This window comes from Camelus bactrianus, chromosome X (genome assembly GCF_048773025.1).
Source record: "Camelus bactrianus isolate YW-2024 breed Bactrian camel chromosome X, ASM4877302v1, whole genome shotgun sequence".
Taxonomy (NCBI): Eukaryota; Metazoa; Chordata; class Mammalia; order Artiodactyla; family Camelidae; genus Camelus; species Camelus bactrianus.
In genome coordinates, this window is record NC_133575.1 from 9872630 (window position 1) to 9887076 (window position 14447).

Below are 14447 nucleotides of genomic sequence, written 5' to 3' on the forward strand. Positions count from 1 at the left end.
CGGAGAAGAGGTGAGTCATTGCCCCTTGTACCCACCTCCATGGGTGGGGTCCAGGGAGGCCAACCCAGTTCCACATCTGGATGTTTCCCCATTCAGTTAACATTTCTCCATTTTCTGACTCCTGCCTGCAGATGTGAACGAGTGTGGAATGAGACCCTGGCCGTGTCAACACAGATGTATGAATACACATGGTAGTTACAAGTGCTTCTGCCTCAGTGGGCATATGCTCATGCCGGATGCCACGTGTTCCAGTAAGTTTCAGCAGCCAACCTGGAGCCTTGACTTTTGCCATTTGATGCTTGGGGAAAAGTTGACTTGAGTAATGGGGGGGGGGCGGGGTAAGTACCCAAAAGACTCTTAACATTGCCTCAGGCCAAAACATCTTTGAACACTTATTTTATTTTTAATTGGGGTGAAATACCTATAATGTGAAATTCAGCATTTTGACCATTTTCAGGTGTCCAATTCAGTGGCATTTTGTACGTTCACAGTGCTGTACAAACTATCACCACTATCTAGTTCCAGAACATCTTTACCCCAAAAGGAAACCCCGTCCCCATTAGCAGTCACTCCCTACTCATCTTCCCCCCAGGCCCCTTCAGCCACTAATCTGCTTTCTGTTTCTCTGGATTTGCCTATTCTGGCCACTTACTTTTTACATAAATAGACTAGCTGAGCAGAAAAATAAGTTCTATACATATGTGCAGCAGTGTTTTGGATTTCTTCATGAAAATAAGCATGCTGAATCAAATACGCATATTGTTTTAGGAAAGTGATAAAGTTAAATTCCATCTTGGGACATCAGTGCTTCCCACCGACTACCTTTCTCACGCCCCTTGCCCCACGCTCAAAGATTAGTGCCTCTTCTTGGAAATACATTCTGATTCACATTCCTGGAAAGAAAAGCCCTTCTCTGATAAAGAGAACCCAGCCCATGTCCTGTGGGAGGGTGCGTGTCTGTATCTATTCACTGATTGAGAAGGAAGCCTTTTTAGGTTTTATGTTGCAACTGAGAACCAAACCCGTCCTCCCTGCTTCCCCTCCTCCCTCCCTCCTCCCTGTCTCTCTTTCCTCTGCCCTGCAGCCCTCAACAAACCTGGAGCCTGTGCCCATGGTTGCAGAGTCCCGTGGACTCCCCAGCCCATCCTGGGCTTCCCTCAGTTGTGCAGTCTGGTTCATGCACGGCTCGCTGCCCCTCCTTGGCAAAGTGCCCCAACACCACCAGTCACCTGGATTCTCATTAGCACACAAGCTTAAGAGATAAACCAGGATTTCCAAGAGTCTTTAAAAAAAAAATCCTTATTATTATAAGTTAAACAAACCCGCAAGAGACAAATATGTAGCTTAATGGATTCTTGTAAGGCCGGCACCCATGTAACCACTACCAAATAGGACTGTGCCAGAATCGCCCCAACCGGTCCCGTGGGAACAGCTACCCAGGGTTTTATAGTAATCACTTACCGTTTTTGAAAAGCTGTATGCTGATGGATGTTTCTGAAACATTCCGTGAAAGCCTAATTAGTGCCAAAAAAGATATCTTTCTCCAAATGGAAAGATAGAATGAGGTAAACTTTGAAGATGAATTTTGAGAGAAGACAACTAAGGAAGAAAAGAATAAACTAGAAACATAACCATCAGTGGGTGTTTGCTACATTACCGTGGCCTGTGTATCTATCCCTAATTATCTACTTCTCTGTTTGTAAGGGTTGCCTGCGCCTTCCTGTTTATAGCTCAAAAAAAGTGTCCAGATAGCCCGGGTCCTCTCTCCTGGAAGCTGATTTTCTGTCACCTGCCCCCTTGTAGTCTCTTTTGTCCAGCTGTGTGATTGGCATGTTATGCATGCAGCTGGATAGAGAGAGTATATTCTCCGTGCTCCCCTGTTGTGGACACTTACGATCTACACATACTGGACTCCTGCTAAGGAAATGCATTTTTGTGAGATAAGTTCTCTTTAAGCAGTGACAGAAAAACCAACTAAATTATGACATTTACCAAAAAAGCTGGAGGCGAGCAGTTCCAGAACAGGTCAGCAAGGACTCCGCCTCTGCCATCCTCAGAGTATTGATTTCATTATCTTGCTTGTGGCCTCCTAGCCACAATATGGCTGCCCCAGCTCCAGATATCACATGCAGATCGAAGGTAGGCAAGACAAAGGGGAAAGGGGTGATGCCAACTGAACAAACACCTCTTTTATGCCTGTCCCTTTTATCATGCAGCAGTATCTTTTCCAGAAGCTTCACTCCTTCTAGCAGACTTGTCTTAATATCTCTTTGGCCACAACTGAGGCATATGGCCACTCCTTGTTGCTGCAAGAGAAGCTGGGGAAAAACAGAAGTAACTGACTTTCTAGCCTCAATGATGGGAATGGCTTTTGGGTAGCCCATCAGTCATATCTGCCACATGTTTTAACACAGGCACCTAGAAGACAAGGTTTTCTGGCTCAAGTGACTCTCACTGAGGCCAGATGTGAATGGAGAGATTGCTAGAATTTGCATTCTTTTTAATTTTATTTATTTCATTTGGGGGGGGTGTAATTAGATTTACTTGTTTATTTTTGGAGGAGGTACTGGGGATTGAACCCAGGATCTTGTGTATGCTAAGCATGCACTCTACCACCTGAGCTATACCTTCCCCCTAGAATTTGCATTCTTTTACCCTAATTATGCAGACTGATCATCATCTTCAGAGGTTGCATTTCAGCCAATAATAGAGACCTGCCAGGTGACACAGAGGAGTGATTAGAGCTGGTACAGGAGGAGAGAGAGATGCAGTCTCTGGTAAATGAGGGGCGTGCCCTACCTAATGAAGGTCTCATGCGGTACTTTGGCCAACAAAACAGACCCCGGGGCCACCAAGACACCACCCCTGCCCAGATTCCACTTGGCTCTCCATTTGGGACTCAGGCAACGAAGCTTATCCTTGAATACCATTTCACATGTTTGGTTTAATGTTCCAGAAGACAGAGATCATTTCTCAGTAAGCACTTTTTACCATCTCGTGGGGGCTAATCTGTGCCTACTTTTGCAGACTCTAGGACGTGTGCGCTGACAAACTGCCAGTATGGCTGTGAAGACACGGAGGGAGGGCCACGCTGTCTCTGTCCATCCTCCGGCCTCCGCCTGGCCCCGAATGGAAGAGCTTGTCTAGGTAGAGCGGCCGAAGTCGCCTCCACTCCCCACCCCCACCCCCGCCTTCTCCCTTTACTGAATCCTCCTTTTTCATTCATCGCAACCTGCTTGTTGAGTAGTCATTGAAAGCTCCTAAAACTACAGACTTATGTCCATTTCTGAAACGATGTTTTTAGCAACATATGCTCTAGAAACACTTTGTGATGCTAGAAAGAGCACTTCTCTATTATTTTTGGATTGCCTAATGCATGGTGGAAAAAGATGTAAAAGTAATTTTAATTTAGTGTACTTACCCTGCACATTTTCTTTCAACTACCAAATTGTGTATATTCCTAGTACTGTATTTCATTATATTGCACTATAAATATATAATATTTAGAGCAAGTGAGCATCTAGCATTAATTAGGGGTGTCAAACCAAACAGAATGTTGAAAAAGTTCTTAATTTTGTTTGATTTAAATAAGCAAATAGCAGTATGAGTTACTATTCTAACTTCTGTACTACGATAGAAGTATTTTTCTGTCAAGGGTGCTTGGTGCCTGTTTACCCTAAATGTACGTAACTTGATAAACTGCATTTCAGAAGCGCAGCCAAATAGATCCTAAATCATTTCAACACTTTTTTTAGAAACCTGTGTAAATTAAAACTTTGGCTCTGCTTTTTGAGAGTAGTCAAAGATTTAATTCATTTCAGAAGGTGTAGTACTCTTTGGTAAAGTCGTATTTATATGGTAAGGCTAATTCTTGATCAAACTGAATCCAGATTTTCACCCACTTCTTTGGTTTGCCGGGTGCCATTTTTATTGGAGGGGAAAGATGATGGGCACAAAAGTGATCCCCCCAAAATACTTCCAGTCAATCCAACACTTGTTTATTAATTATTTTAAGAATGCAGAGGGAGCTGTAAGTCAGCACCAACTTGCGTGTTTAACCACAGTTGCAAAATAACAACTTGACATCTATTTGCCTCGACCTCTGAAACTTAAGGCAAAGCCTGAATCTTAATGGCTTGGTGACCATAGCGGTCAGCCCCTCTGTGATGTGACTCTCCACGGTAGAAAAGGAAGGAAGCCTGTTTTCTGCTGAAGTTGCATCATTACATCATTATACTTGACCCACAATGTATGTTTAAGTACATTGTTAGGAAACCACATTTCTGTGATTTGGAACAATACGGCAGAACTTGGAGGAGCTTGCTAATGAAATACTTCTTTTGTAAGATGCAAAATTTAAATGTTTGTGTTTTGGGTTTGCCATACCATATCCATAGCTAGAAAAATGCTAATTCGGTCACCAAAAGATAATGTGTATGTACAAAATGCCAGACATATGCTCCCTGCCCCAGAAAAGCCAGGGCCTAACCGGAGAGAAAATGTGAACAATAAGTAGTCATTACAGCGAGATAATGCCTCTAAAACACAGCGTGCAGAGTGACAGAAATCCACAAAGGGAAGGGCTATGAGTAAGCCTAGGGGGCCTCGAACACTTCCCGGAGGACGTGGCGCTGCTCCCAGGGTAGTCAGAGCTGTCCGGCGAAGAAACCGCATGTGCCCGTGCATGGGGGTATTTTGGAGGGAGGGTACTTTCTTGCTCCCCCTGACATCTCCTGGTTCTCCATCCTAGATATTGATGAATGTGCTTCTGATAAAGCCGTCTGCCCCTACAATCGAAGATGTGTGAACACATTTGGGAGCTACTACTGCAAATGTCATGTTGGTTTTGAACTGAAATATATCAGTGGCCGATATGACTGTGTAGGTAAGAACTGGTGGCACCTATTATTTTCTTCCTCTCCCCATCAAACCCGTAGGCTTTCTCTACAGATTTTTTTTTATTGAAGTTTAGTTGATTTACAATGTTGTGTTAGTTTTTTGTGTACAGCAAGTGATTCAGTTATACATGTACATGTATTTCATATTCTTTTTTATTATAGGCTATTACAAGGCACTGAGTATAGTTCCCTGTGCTCTACAGTAGATCCTTGTTGTTTATCACTTTTATGTATAGTACTGTGTATCTTTTAATCCCAAATTCCTAATATATGCCTCCCACACCACAGGTATTTTGACATCAGTTCAGTCTATTAGTTGAACAGTCTATTGTACTGACCACCGTAACAACACAGAAAAAATTACATTTTTTTAAGTTTCTGGCATTTAGGGAACCCTGATAGCATGAATTATATGAAGCCAGGTCAATAAACATTTAAAGTAAGGAACTTTGGTCTATAGAGTTCTGGTAAGGAGGCAAATAGTTTGAGGTGATTTGGGGGACTTTTTAAAAATTGGGTTGGTTTTGTTTTGTTTATATTTTTGGTTCTATCTCCAGGTACATATCTAAAAATAGAAATAATAAAGCATATTTACATTTGATATAACAAGGCCTGTTTAATCTTGATCTCAGTGGTCTGTTCATAACAGTTACCTTCAGGAGTGGCTTTAGGAAAATGTATGAGGGAGACGAAGGCACATGCTCTTTCTTCTCTCCTCCCCCAGCCCTTCTGCAGTTCAAGCTCCACATCCCCTAAAACATTCCCTTTCCAAGGTCTCCAGAGCCACTCTGAAAAGATTCAAGTATTACTCAGCTATCAGCCTGGTTTTGGTGAAATAAAAATCCTATCCCTTAGGGAAGGAATTCCAAGTCTCAGTGAGCTGGTGAAGTGGGGTATTTGGGGAGCCCTTGGACACATCTCCATTGCCCTTGATAGAAGGCAGATGGGGCTTGTCCTGCAGTGAAGGGACATCTGGGCTCCCTGTAGATTCCTGTTTATGTAACATGCACGTAACAGACGTGTATGCATGACCTGGAATGCTAACAGTGAGAAAAAAGTAGGATTTCTTTCAGCCCTACACTCAGAGCTTCCCAGGATGTTTCCTGTGTGTCATGTTGGGGGTGACACTTGGTTCCTAGGTTTTGAATCATCTTGTGAAGCCTCCAGATCTCTTCCCTCAAATCTTCGCAAACACAGACGGGCTAATAAAATCCACGTGTCTCGTGGGCTGGAACCCTGCATCGCCGCTGCGGGCCCCTCCAGCTCTGTAATGCAGCCACGCTGGGTCACAGAGTAGAAACTGGTTCCCTAGATGCAGAAGGGCAGGGTGGGAATTTACATGGAGAGCGTCCAAAGGAAACAAATCTCTGATTTTAAAACTGATTATGATTAACATCTGAGCCCCCTGGTGGCTATGTTAAAAACAATAGCCTATTTTGTGTGCAAGTGAGAAATAGCTAGAAAGTAGGACAGAGAAGAAGGCCAATGAAGCTGTCACTTTGGAATTTGGCAAACTTTCCTCATCTAAACCCCACAGAGGGGCTCAGACCAGCCTGAGCCCCTGCTCCTGGCAGTCTTTGAAGAGAATGCTCAAATTTTTCAGATGATGTCCATGGTTCCTAGCCCATCTTGTTCTTTGTTGATTAGTTCCAGGCCCTTCCATGCATAGAATTTCTTCTCTGCTATTGTTTAGTTCTGAATTAGACAGATGAAAAGTTAAGAAATGAAACCTCAACATCTTGCAGATTTCAGGAGTATTGATAAGCAGGAGCAGAGATCGCTGTGGAGGAGGTGAGCTGCAGACACACTCCCTACATACTGGGCAGCAGGCAAAGCCAGGGCTCTAGGCCAAGGCGCCGGGACTCTTACACGCCTCTCGGTTCCCAGGCTGCACTTGGCTCGCTGGCTGCGGGGAGCGGTTGGCCCTGGAGTTACTCAAGTGCAAGGGATAGTCTTTCAGCAAATGCTGTTACCACCAGGTTGTTGACGGGACTGTTCACATTTTTAGATATAAACGAATGTGCTGGGAAGACCCATACGTGCAGCCCCCACGCCAATTGCCTCAATACCCCAGGATCCTTCAAGTGTAAGTGCAAGCAGGGATTCAAAGGCAGCGGCCTTCAGTGTTCTGGTAAGTACACATGGCCATGTTGTCTCAGCTCTTCACAATAAAGCATTCTCTCCAATTCTTCCTCCCTTCATGTTTCTCCCTCCCCTTTACCCCCATAGGGGGATGTGGGACTGCATGCATACAGCGTTAGGAAATTTAACTGCCTGAGGCTTGTCTAATCAGACCACATCTCCAGTTCTGCCTGAAGTGGTAGGCACTACACTTAAAGTACAGCAAGGGTTCTGGAGATTTTTCTGGTCACAACATACTTTCAAATCATGAAAATAAGATTTGAGGACAGACGACATTGAGCAAATGTATCTGTCAGGATAGCCTAGGTGATGGTGCAGTAATGAGCAATCCTGAAATGTCAGTGGCTTAGAACCACAAGGTTGTTTTTTTTTTAATTGAAATATAATTGATTTGAAATGTCATGCTAGTTTCAGGTGTACAGCAAGGTGATTCAGTTATACATATATATATCTATTCTTTTTCAGATTCTTTTCCATAATAGGTTATTATAAGATACCAAATATAGTTCCCTGTGCTGTACAGTAGGTCCTTGTTGTTTATCTATTTGATATATAGTAGCATGTATCTGTTAATCCCAAACTCCTCATTTCTCCTTCCCCCCTTTCCCCTTTGGTAAGCATAAGTTTGTTTTCTATGTCCTTGAGTGTCTTTATGTTTTGTAAATAAGTTCATTTATATTATTGTTTAGATTCCCCATATAAGCAATATAGGGTATTGATCTTTCTCTGTCTGACTGATTTCACTTATGATAATCTCTAGATCCATCCGTGTTGCTGCAGATGGCATTATTTCATTCTTTTTATGGCTGAGTAGTATTCCACTGCATACATATAGCATATCTTCTTTATCCATTAATCTGTCAATGGACATTTAAGTTACTTCCATGTCTTGGCTATTGTAAATAGTGCTGCTGTGAACATTGGGGTGCATGTGTCTTTTCAAAGTAGAGTTTTTGTCTTTTCCTGATATATGCCCAGGAGTGGGATTGTTGGATCATATAACTCTATCTTTAGTTTTTAAAGGAACCTCCATACTGTTCTCCATAGTGGCTGCACCAGTTTACATTCCCACTAACAGTGTAGGAAGGTTCCCTTTCACAGACGGTTTTTACCCATGTGAAACAGAACTTTTTCCAGAACGCATAGCCAAAACAAAATACGCTGAAGCTGACATCACTTTATCATTATCCTGAAGCCTCTGTTCACTTTTTTCAGTGTTTAGGAGACAGTCCCATTGTTGCTGCTGGTGAATTCCTTGATGCTTAGGTGGTGAACTCTGAGATTGATAAACCACATGTATAACAATGAAATGTCAGTGCTGTTAACAGCTACAGCAACAATCACGGCTTCTTTCTCACTCAAGCTACATCCGGAGAGAGTTGTCAGGGTGTTTCTTCTCCATGTAGTCCCTTTGGGACCCAGGCTGACAGGCCCCACGGTCTTACAGTACCACGGTGTCAAACCGAGGCCTTTGCATTTGTCACTACAGGGAAAAAAACGTGCACAATTACCTAACAGCTCTTACTTAATTCAGGTTGGAAGCAGGGGCAAAAATATGTATATAATTCTGCTGGGTGTCCCGAAAGAGAAGAAAACTAGAAACCCTGAAGAGCACACGGAATGTCTGCTGAGGCAAGCCAGCGCTGATGCCAGCACCGAGTACTCCCCTGGGCCGCGACGTCCCACGACGTTTAGTCACCTGGGTTTACCCTCTGACCATGTCCCTTTCAGCACTGGCTCGTCGTGTGCCTAGATTTGTTTACTGCCCTTACCCTCCTCTCTCAGAGACCCCTTAGCAGCCTTCCCACATGTTCCAAGAAGTATGGCTGCAAATTGTCCCTTGACCTGTGTCACATCCTGTGCCCCCATCTGGCCGATGCTCCTGATGACACAACAGAGCGGCCACTTGGTGATGCCCAAAATGAACTGTAAGCACCATGATGGTCGCCGAGCACCGCACTCACAGAAGGTTCACAGCTCCCCAGCGGGCTGTGGATGAGTGGCACTGGACGAGAGGGTGTGCAGAGGAATATAACCAAAGGAAATGATCTGGAAATCACATGCTCTGAAGAACTGCTGAAAGAACTGGGCAGCATTTAGCCTGGAAGAAGAAAACTGGAAAAGCATCAGTTGTGCCTGTCAGTGTTTTAAGGAATGTAAAAGAAAAGCGGCTGCCCAAAGGTAACTAAGAGCTGTCGGTGGGGTTGCATTCTCCTTTACAAATGCCCACCGGCTATCTCAGGGTGAAGCAGGGAACTCCGTGGCCTAGGGAAGGTCCACTGCACAGCCTTTCGGGCCGGGGGCTCCGGGAAGAATTCCTGCCTCGGGCTGGAAATGGGGTTCAGTGGCTACTCAATCTCCAGCACCTCGATGCTATGGTTTCTGTCCCTGCATGTAGATGTGCCCATGATGTCCTTCTGAAACCTTATTCAGAGACAGACAGGGAGTGGCCTCCTGTGCAGGGCTGTGCATGGGTGGGATGGCAGGGAGGACGCCATCATTCTGAGAGGTCCTCAGAGAGGAGACTGAATTGCTCAGCTTTCCAAATAGGATCAGTGGCCAAGGGCTCCTTCCCGCCACCAAATTTGAACACGTCCGTTCCAGCCTCACTTGTGTCAAGCCGTGTGGTGTAACGGTCCACAGCGCAGGAGCTCAGAAGGTGTGAACTTCAGTCCGAGCTGTGCCCCATACTGGCTGTGACCTCTAGCAGGTTGCTTAACCTCTCTCAACTCAGTTTCCTCCTTGGAGCTCCCTGACTTCCGGGAGGCGGGTGGACAGTTCCGTGCTTATCCTGAGCCCCAGTGCAGTGGGCTCTCTCTGCATCGTGGTCCTGCGGCTTTCTCTAAAGGGCTGCCCAGCCCCCGAGTTCACGCCCCCAGGGACATTCCTCAGCAGTGAAGGCCAGGACTCTGGGCGTAAGTGCCCCGGTTCCCCTTCGAATGGCAGGACAGTTCGGAGGTAGGTTCTGTGCTGGTTCCCAGTTGTCCCCAGCAGGGCTGAGCCCCAGCTCCCCACCTGCTCACTGAGGCACCATTTGGGGCTTTTCTCCCTTCTCCTCTCACTGTCCCCCTTCCCCTACTTCTGCCTCCTAGAATTACTTCCCAAGTAAATCACCAGCACCCAAATCCTTGTCTCACGTTCTACTTGGGAGGACCATCTGACCAGTTTGTCTCTCATAGGTTCATTGTGAGATTTGAATGCGGTAACAGAGGTAGAGAGCTTCCTTCAGCTGGACACACAGCGGAGGCTCAAAAAAGTTAGCTGGGTTGTTAGTGTTATTGGCACCATTGCAATCATATTCGTGAAGGGCTAGCTACTCTTTACTCTGAAATCCTGTAAAGGTAAATGCAAAAAAATGCCGTGCATACAAAAAAAAAAAAAAAAAAGCCTCAGGAAAACACTTAAAGGGCTTAGCTCCCGCTCGGAATGTATTAAATGCTGAGTAAGTATGCACTAGTAGTAGGAGTAACAGCGGCCGTGGCGTCTTTACCAAAATTCAACAACTGTTCCCATTGGAAAGCAGCTTCGTTAGTCATCAGAAATACACTTAGTCATTAGAAGTTCAATTTATATAGAGTATATTCAAGAACATAGGTGTTGCTACAACCAGGCCATTCCAGTATTTTTTCCTTCAATAATAGCATAAACAGAAGTTTGGAGGTATGGCCTGGAAAAAGTTTGTTGAACTCAGTAAAAGATTTTCAACATTCTAGTGATGAATTGTAAAAATAATAGCAAACACAAGCCGTTAATCTTAGTAATTGACATTTATTTGCTCACTTAAACCTCGCAAATACCCTCTTCTTATCCCAGCTTTGTAAATGGTGATCAAAGAGAAGTTAAGTATTGCCTTGAGGACTTAAGACTAGAAGGTGTGGGACTTGGTGTCATACCCAGGACTGGCATGTCTGTGACCCCTGGCTACTCCTTTGGGCGGAAACCTCTCCTGGACCCCTCCCCAGCAAACTCTCCCGGCTCAGCTTTTTTGCCATCCTAGTCCCTTCCTGATTTCTGCACCTCAAGATGCAGTACATCCCTCCATCCATCCATCGTCAAGTCTCTCCTCCCAGGACCATGTCCAAAGCTCAGATGAGAGGAGCATTTCTCCTGCCAGATGATAGATCATCTGGTGAACTCAGCACAGGTAAATGAATGTCAAAGTCATTTTCCTTCTGGGAGAGATGTTCTCACCCCATAGTGATCTTCTCTAAGTAAAGTCAGGATTTTCCGGTAGGCAGAAGTTTTTCACCAAGTGGATATTGAAAGAAATCTCACCTCTCTCTCAAGAGAAATTGTCAATCTCATTTACAGAAGACTGGCCTCTGAATCTCAAAACCCTAGAATTGCCTCTTTTTATGTCTGAGATCCCCAAATGTATCAGACCCTCCTACTGCAACTTCCTCCCATGTTTTTATAGTCTCAAGAAGATGATGCAGTAATCAAGAAATTTTCAAAACAGTCATCAGCTACGTCAGATTTGAAAGAGCAACACCTAGGTATGGCCAGATCTATCTGTTCACAGTCATGTATGTGCATAGTTTGTTTCACACCTGCCCCAGCTCTCCCTACATACTGAAGGACTGAAATCATTGGCACCGCAAAGGCTGTGATGGTTTGAAAAGTCAAACTTTAAGACAGAAACTAAGGCAGATGTTTAGGTTTGCCTGGTATAGGTTAAAACCCTCTCCTTATTATTTATTAAAGGTCTTTAGTGTTATGTTACTGATTATGTAGAGGAAATTTCCTGGGAATGGGTGTTTCCTGTTAATTTTTCCTGCTGGGTCCTGGGAAAAGAATCAGGGACCCATCGACCGAATTACACAGGGAAGCGTGCAGAGGAAGGTCTGTATATGCACATTACAATCAGAGCTTGTCATGCAGCCTCTGGCAGAGAAGCTGAAACCGGACATCGGAAGGTCAGGAAAATGAGTAATGATGGACTATTTGTATTAGTAGTAGTTGGTTTTGAACTTATAACCACAGGCTGTCACATTGATAAATAACTTGGACATTTCGTTGAAAAGAGAAATATACCTCTTGTCATAATAGCCTTAGACTGATTTCAAAGTAAAAGCGATGTATTAATTAAGGGTATATATATTTTCAAAACATTTTTCTTGCTCCTTTTGATTATTCAAAATGTTGTGGGCTCCTCCTTGGTTATTTTTCTACCACTTTGGGACAGATTGAATCAGCCAAATGATGGAGAAGGAACTGAGCAGGAGAAGAGAATAAAACATTGCCCCCCAAAAAATTCTAATAAAATCCCAATCCAGTTTCTTTTTATAATATTCTTTTTAGACACCAAAATTGATGTCTACTCCCTTATTTCATTTCCCTCTGAATATATCCAACTGGTAGAATTGGGTGAGTTGGTTTAGGTGGTATTAGACCCTTTTTGCTTAGTCTTAGACTTGCACATGCCTAGGTATTTTATAAAAGGACAGTATATTTTATTTTAAAAATCAAAGTTTTTAATCTTTTTAAATTACTTTTTTACATCATGGGTAGTTTTTTTTTAAATTGAAGTATAGTTGATTTGCAGTGTTGTGTTAGCTTCAGGTGCACAGCAAAGTGATTCAGTAGTTCTATGTATATATATTCTTTTTCAGATTCCATTATAGGTTATTACAAGATATTGAATAGTGTTCCCTATGATATACAGTAGGTCCTTGTTTATCTATGTATAGTAGTATATAGTTGGATATTCTTAATTATCACGGGTAGGTGCCTGGAAAGGGGGCATGTATCTCTGGACTCTTGATCTCAAGGAATTTGAAGCCATCTAGAGAAAAGTAACCCTTAATCCTAAAGAAGGAATAAACCTGTCATGGAAATAGGACTGGAAAAAGAGTCATTCATCTGCTTTACCCTCAAGTCTAGCTCTGCCCCAGGGTAGCTGAGTGACTTTGGGTAAGTCACAGAACATCACACATACTCAGTTGCCTCATCTACAAAACAAAGATGTGGGGCTAAAAGACCTTTTTTCTACCTCTCAAGTTCTTCTACACTATTTCCCCCAAGGGCCATTGATCCATGATTGGGTAGGGGGCAGATATGAGGAATTAACCTAGAGGTGCTTTTTTGTTTTGTTTTGTTTTTTGGGGGGGGAGGTGGCGAGAAGGGGAGGCAGCTAATTAGATTCGTTTATTTTTAGAGGTGGTACTTGAGCTTGAACCCAGGACCTCATGGGTACTAAGCATGTGCTCTACTACTGAGCTATATCCCTCCCCACTAGAGGTGCATTTTTAAAAACAATGTAATTTAGTGACGAGAAATAGGAAATGAATGTAAAAAGTAAATATAGATGCCTCTCTATAGTCAATAAGTGAAATCATTTTGCTTTAGAAAGTAGTTGATTGCGGTGAAGAAATTGAAAAGAGTGAGAGAACAAGGAAGGAAAATTAGGTGTGTATACATTGAACCATAAATCACCATTTTTGCAAGTTACAAATGGCCCATTATTAACAATTTATATCATCCAACATAATGCTACCTGTAATCTTTGAACATCAATTTTAAACAAATTACAGGCTACTTGGACAGTGCCAGCTTTGGTGAATATTAATATGAAAGCAGGAATATCCATCACGTGGGAATCTGTAGCCCAGCTTGGTAGGAGCAAGTATTTCATTATCGTAGCCTCTGAAGCAAAACGAAAGTGTATCCTCTAATGATTTAAGGTAGTTAAGATCCTACTGTGACATTGGAGCTTCTTAAAACCAGTGCAAAGATAGTTCTTCCTAAAATATCAAAGGTAGGGCCTTAATGGGTTGATTCTAGAAGCATTCATTTACTGCACTTGAACACTGTTTAAATGCTCCATTTCTCATGAGTGATCTAATTATTGGCCAATGTGGAACTTTTCTTTTATTGTTTATTTTAGTTATCCCTGAAAATTCTGTGAAGGAATTCCTCAAAGCACCAGGTACCATGAAAGACAGAATCAAGAAGTTGCTTGCTCACAAAAATAGCATGAAAAAGAAGGTAAAAATTAAAAACATTATCACAGAACCTGTGGGCACTCCCGCCCCTAAGGTTAACTTGCAGCCCTTCAGCTCTGAAGAGAGTGTTTCCAGAGATGGGGACCCTAGTGGAGAAAGAAAGAGGAATGAAGAGGGAAAGAAAGAGGGCCTGGAGGAGGAGAGACGAGATGAGAAAGCCCTGGAAAACCACGTGGAGCAGGAACAAAGCCTTCGAGGAGATGTGTTTTGTGAGTTTTACTCGTTCATTTATTCATTTTATGGATATCTATTTCTCAGACAAGATCGTTTCATGCCTTAAGTAAGATGGGATCGGCTTTAAGTCCTAAGAAGCAGGGTTCTGTATAAGTTCTGGAAACTGACATCTTCTGCAGATATGAAATCAAATTTGCTGCTGTGGGAAGCAAGGAGGGTAAGTTCTGTC

The 14447-nt window shown here is 43.3% G+C and overlaps 1 protein-coding gene across 2 annotated transcripts in view; it reads left to right on the forward strand.

The window, feature by feature from the left end:
* EGFL6 (EGF like domain multiple 6) overlaps positions 1–14447 on the forward strand; it is a 50090-nt gene that overhangs the window by 25594 nt on the left and 10049 nt on the right. For both annotated transcript variants that reach the window (XM_074359193.1, XM_074359194.1), the window contains exons 4-8: positions 132–251; positions 3028–3147; positions 4751–4885; positions 6907–7029; positions 13927–14253. In XM_074359193.1, the coding sequence (XP_074215294.1) occupies positions 132–251; positions 3028–3147; positions 4751–4885; positions 6907–7029; positions 13927–14253 (825 nt within the window). The remainder of the gene's footprint in view (positions 1–131; positions 252–3027; positions 3148–4750; positions 4886–6906; positions 7030–13926; positions 14254–14447) is intronic.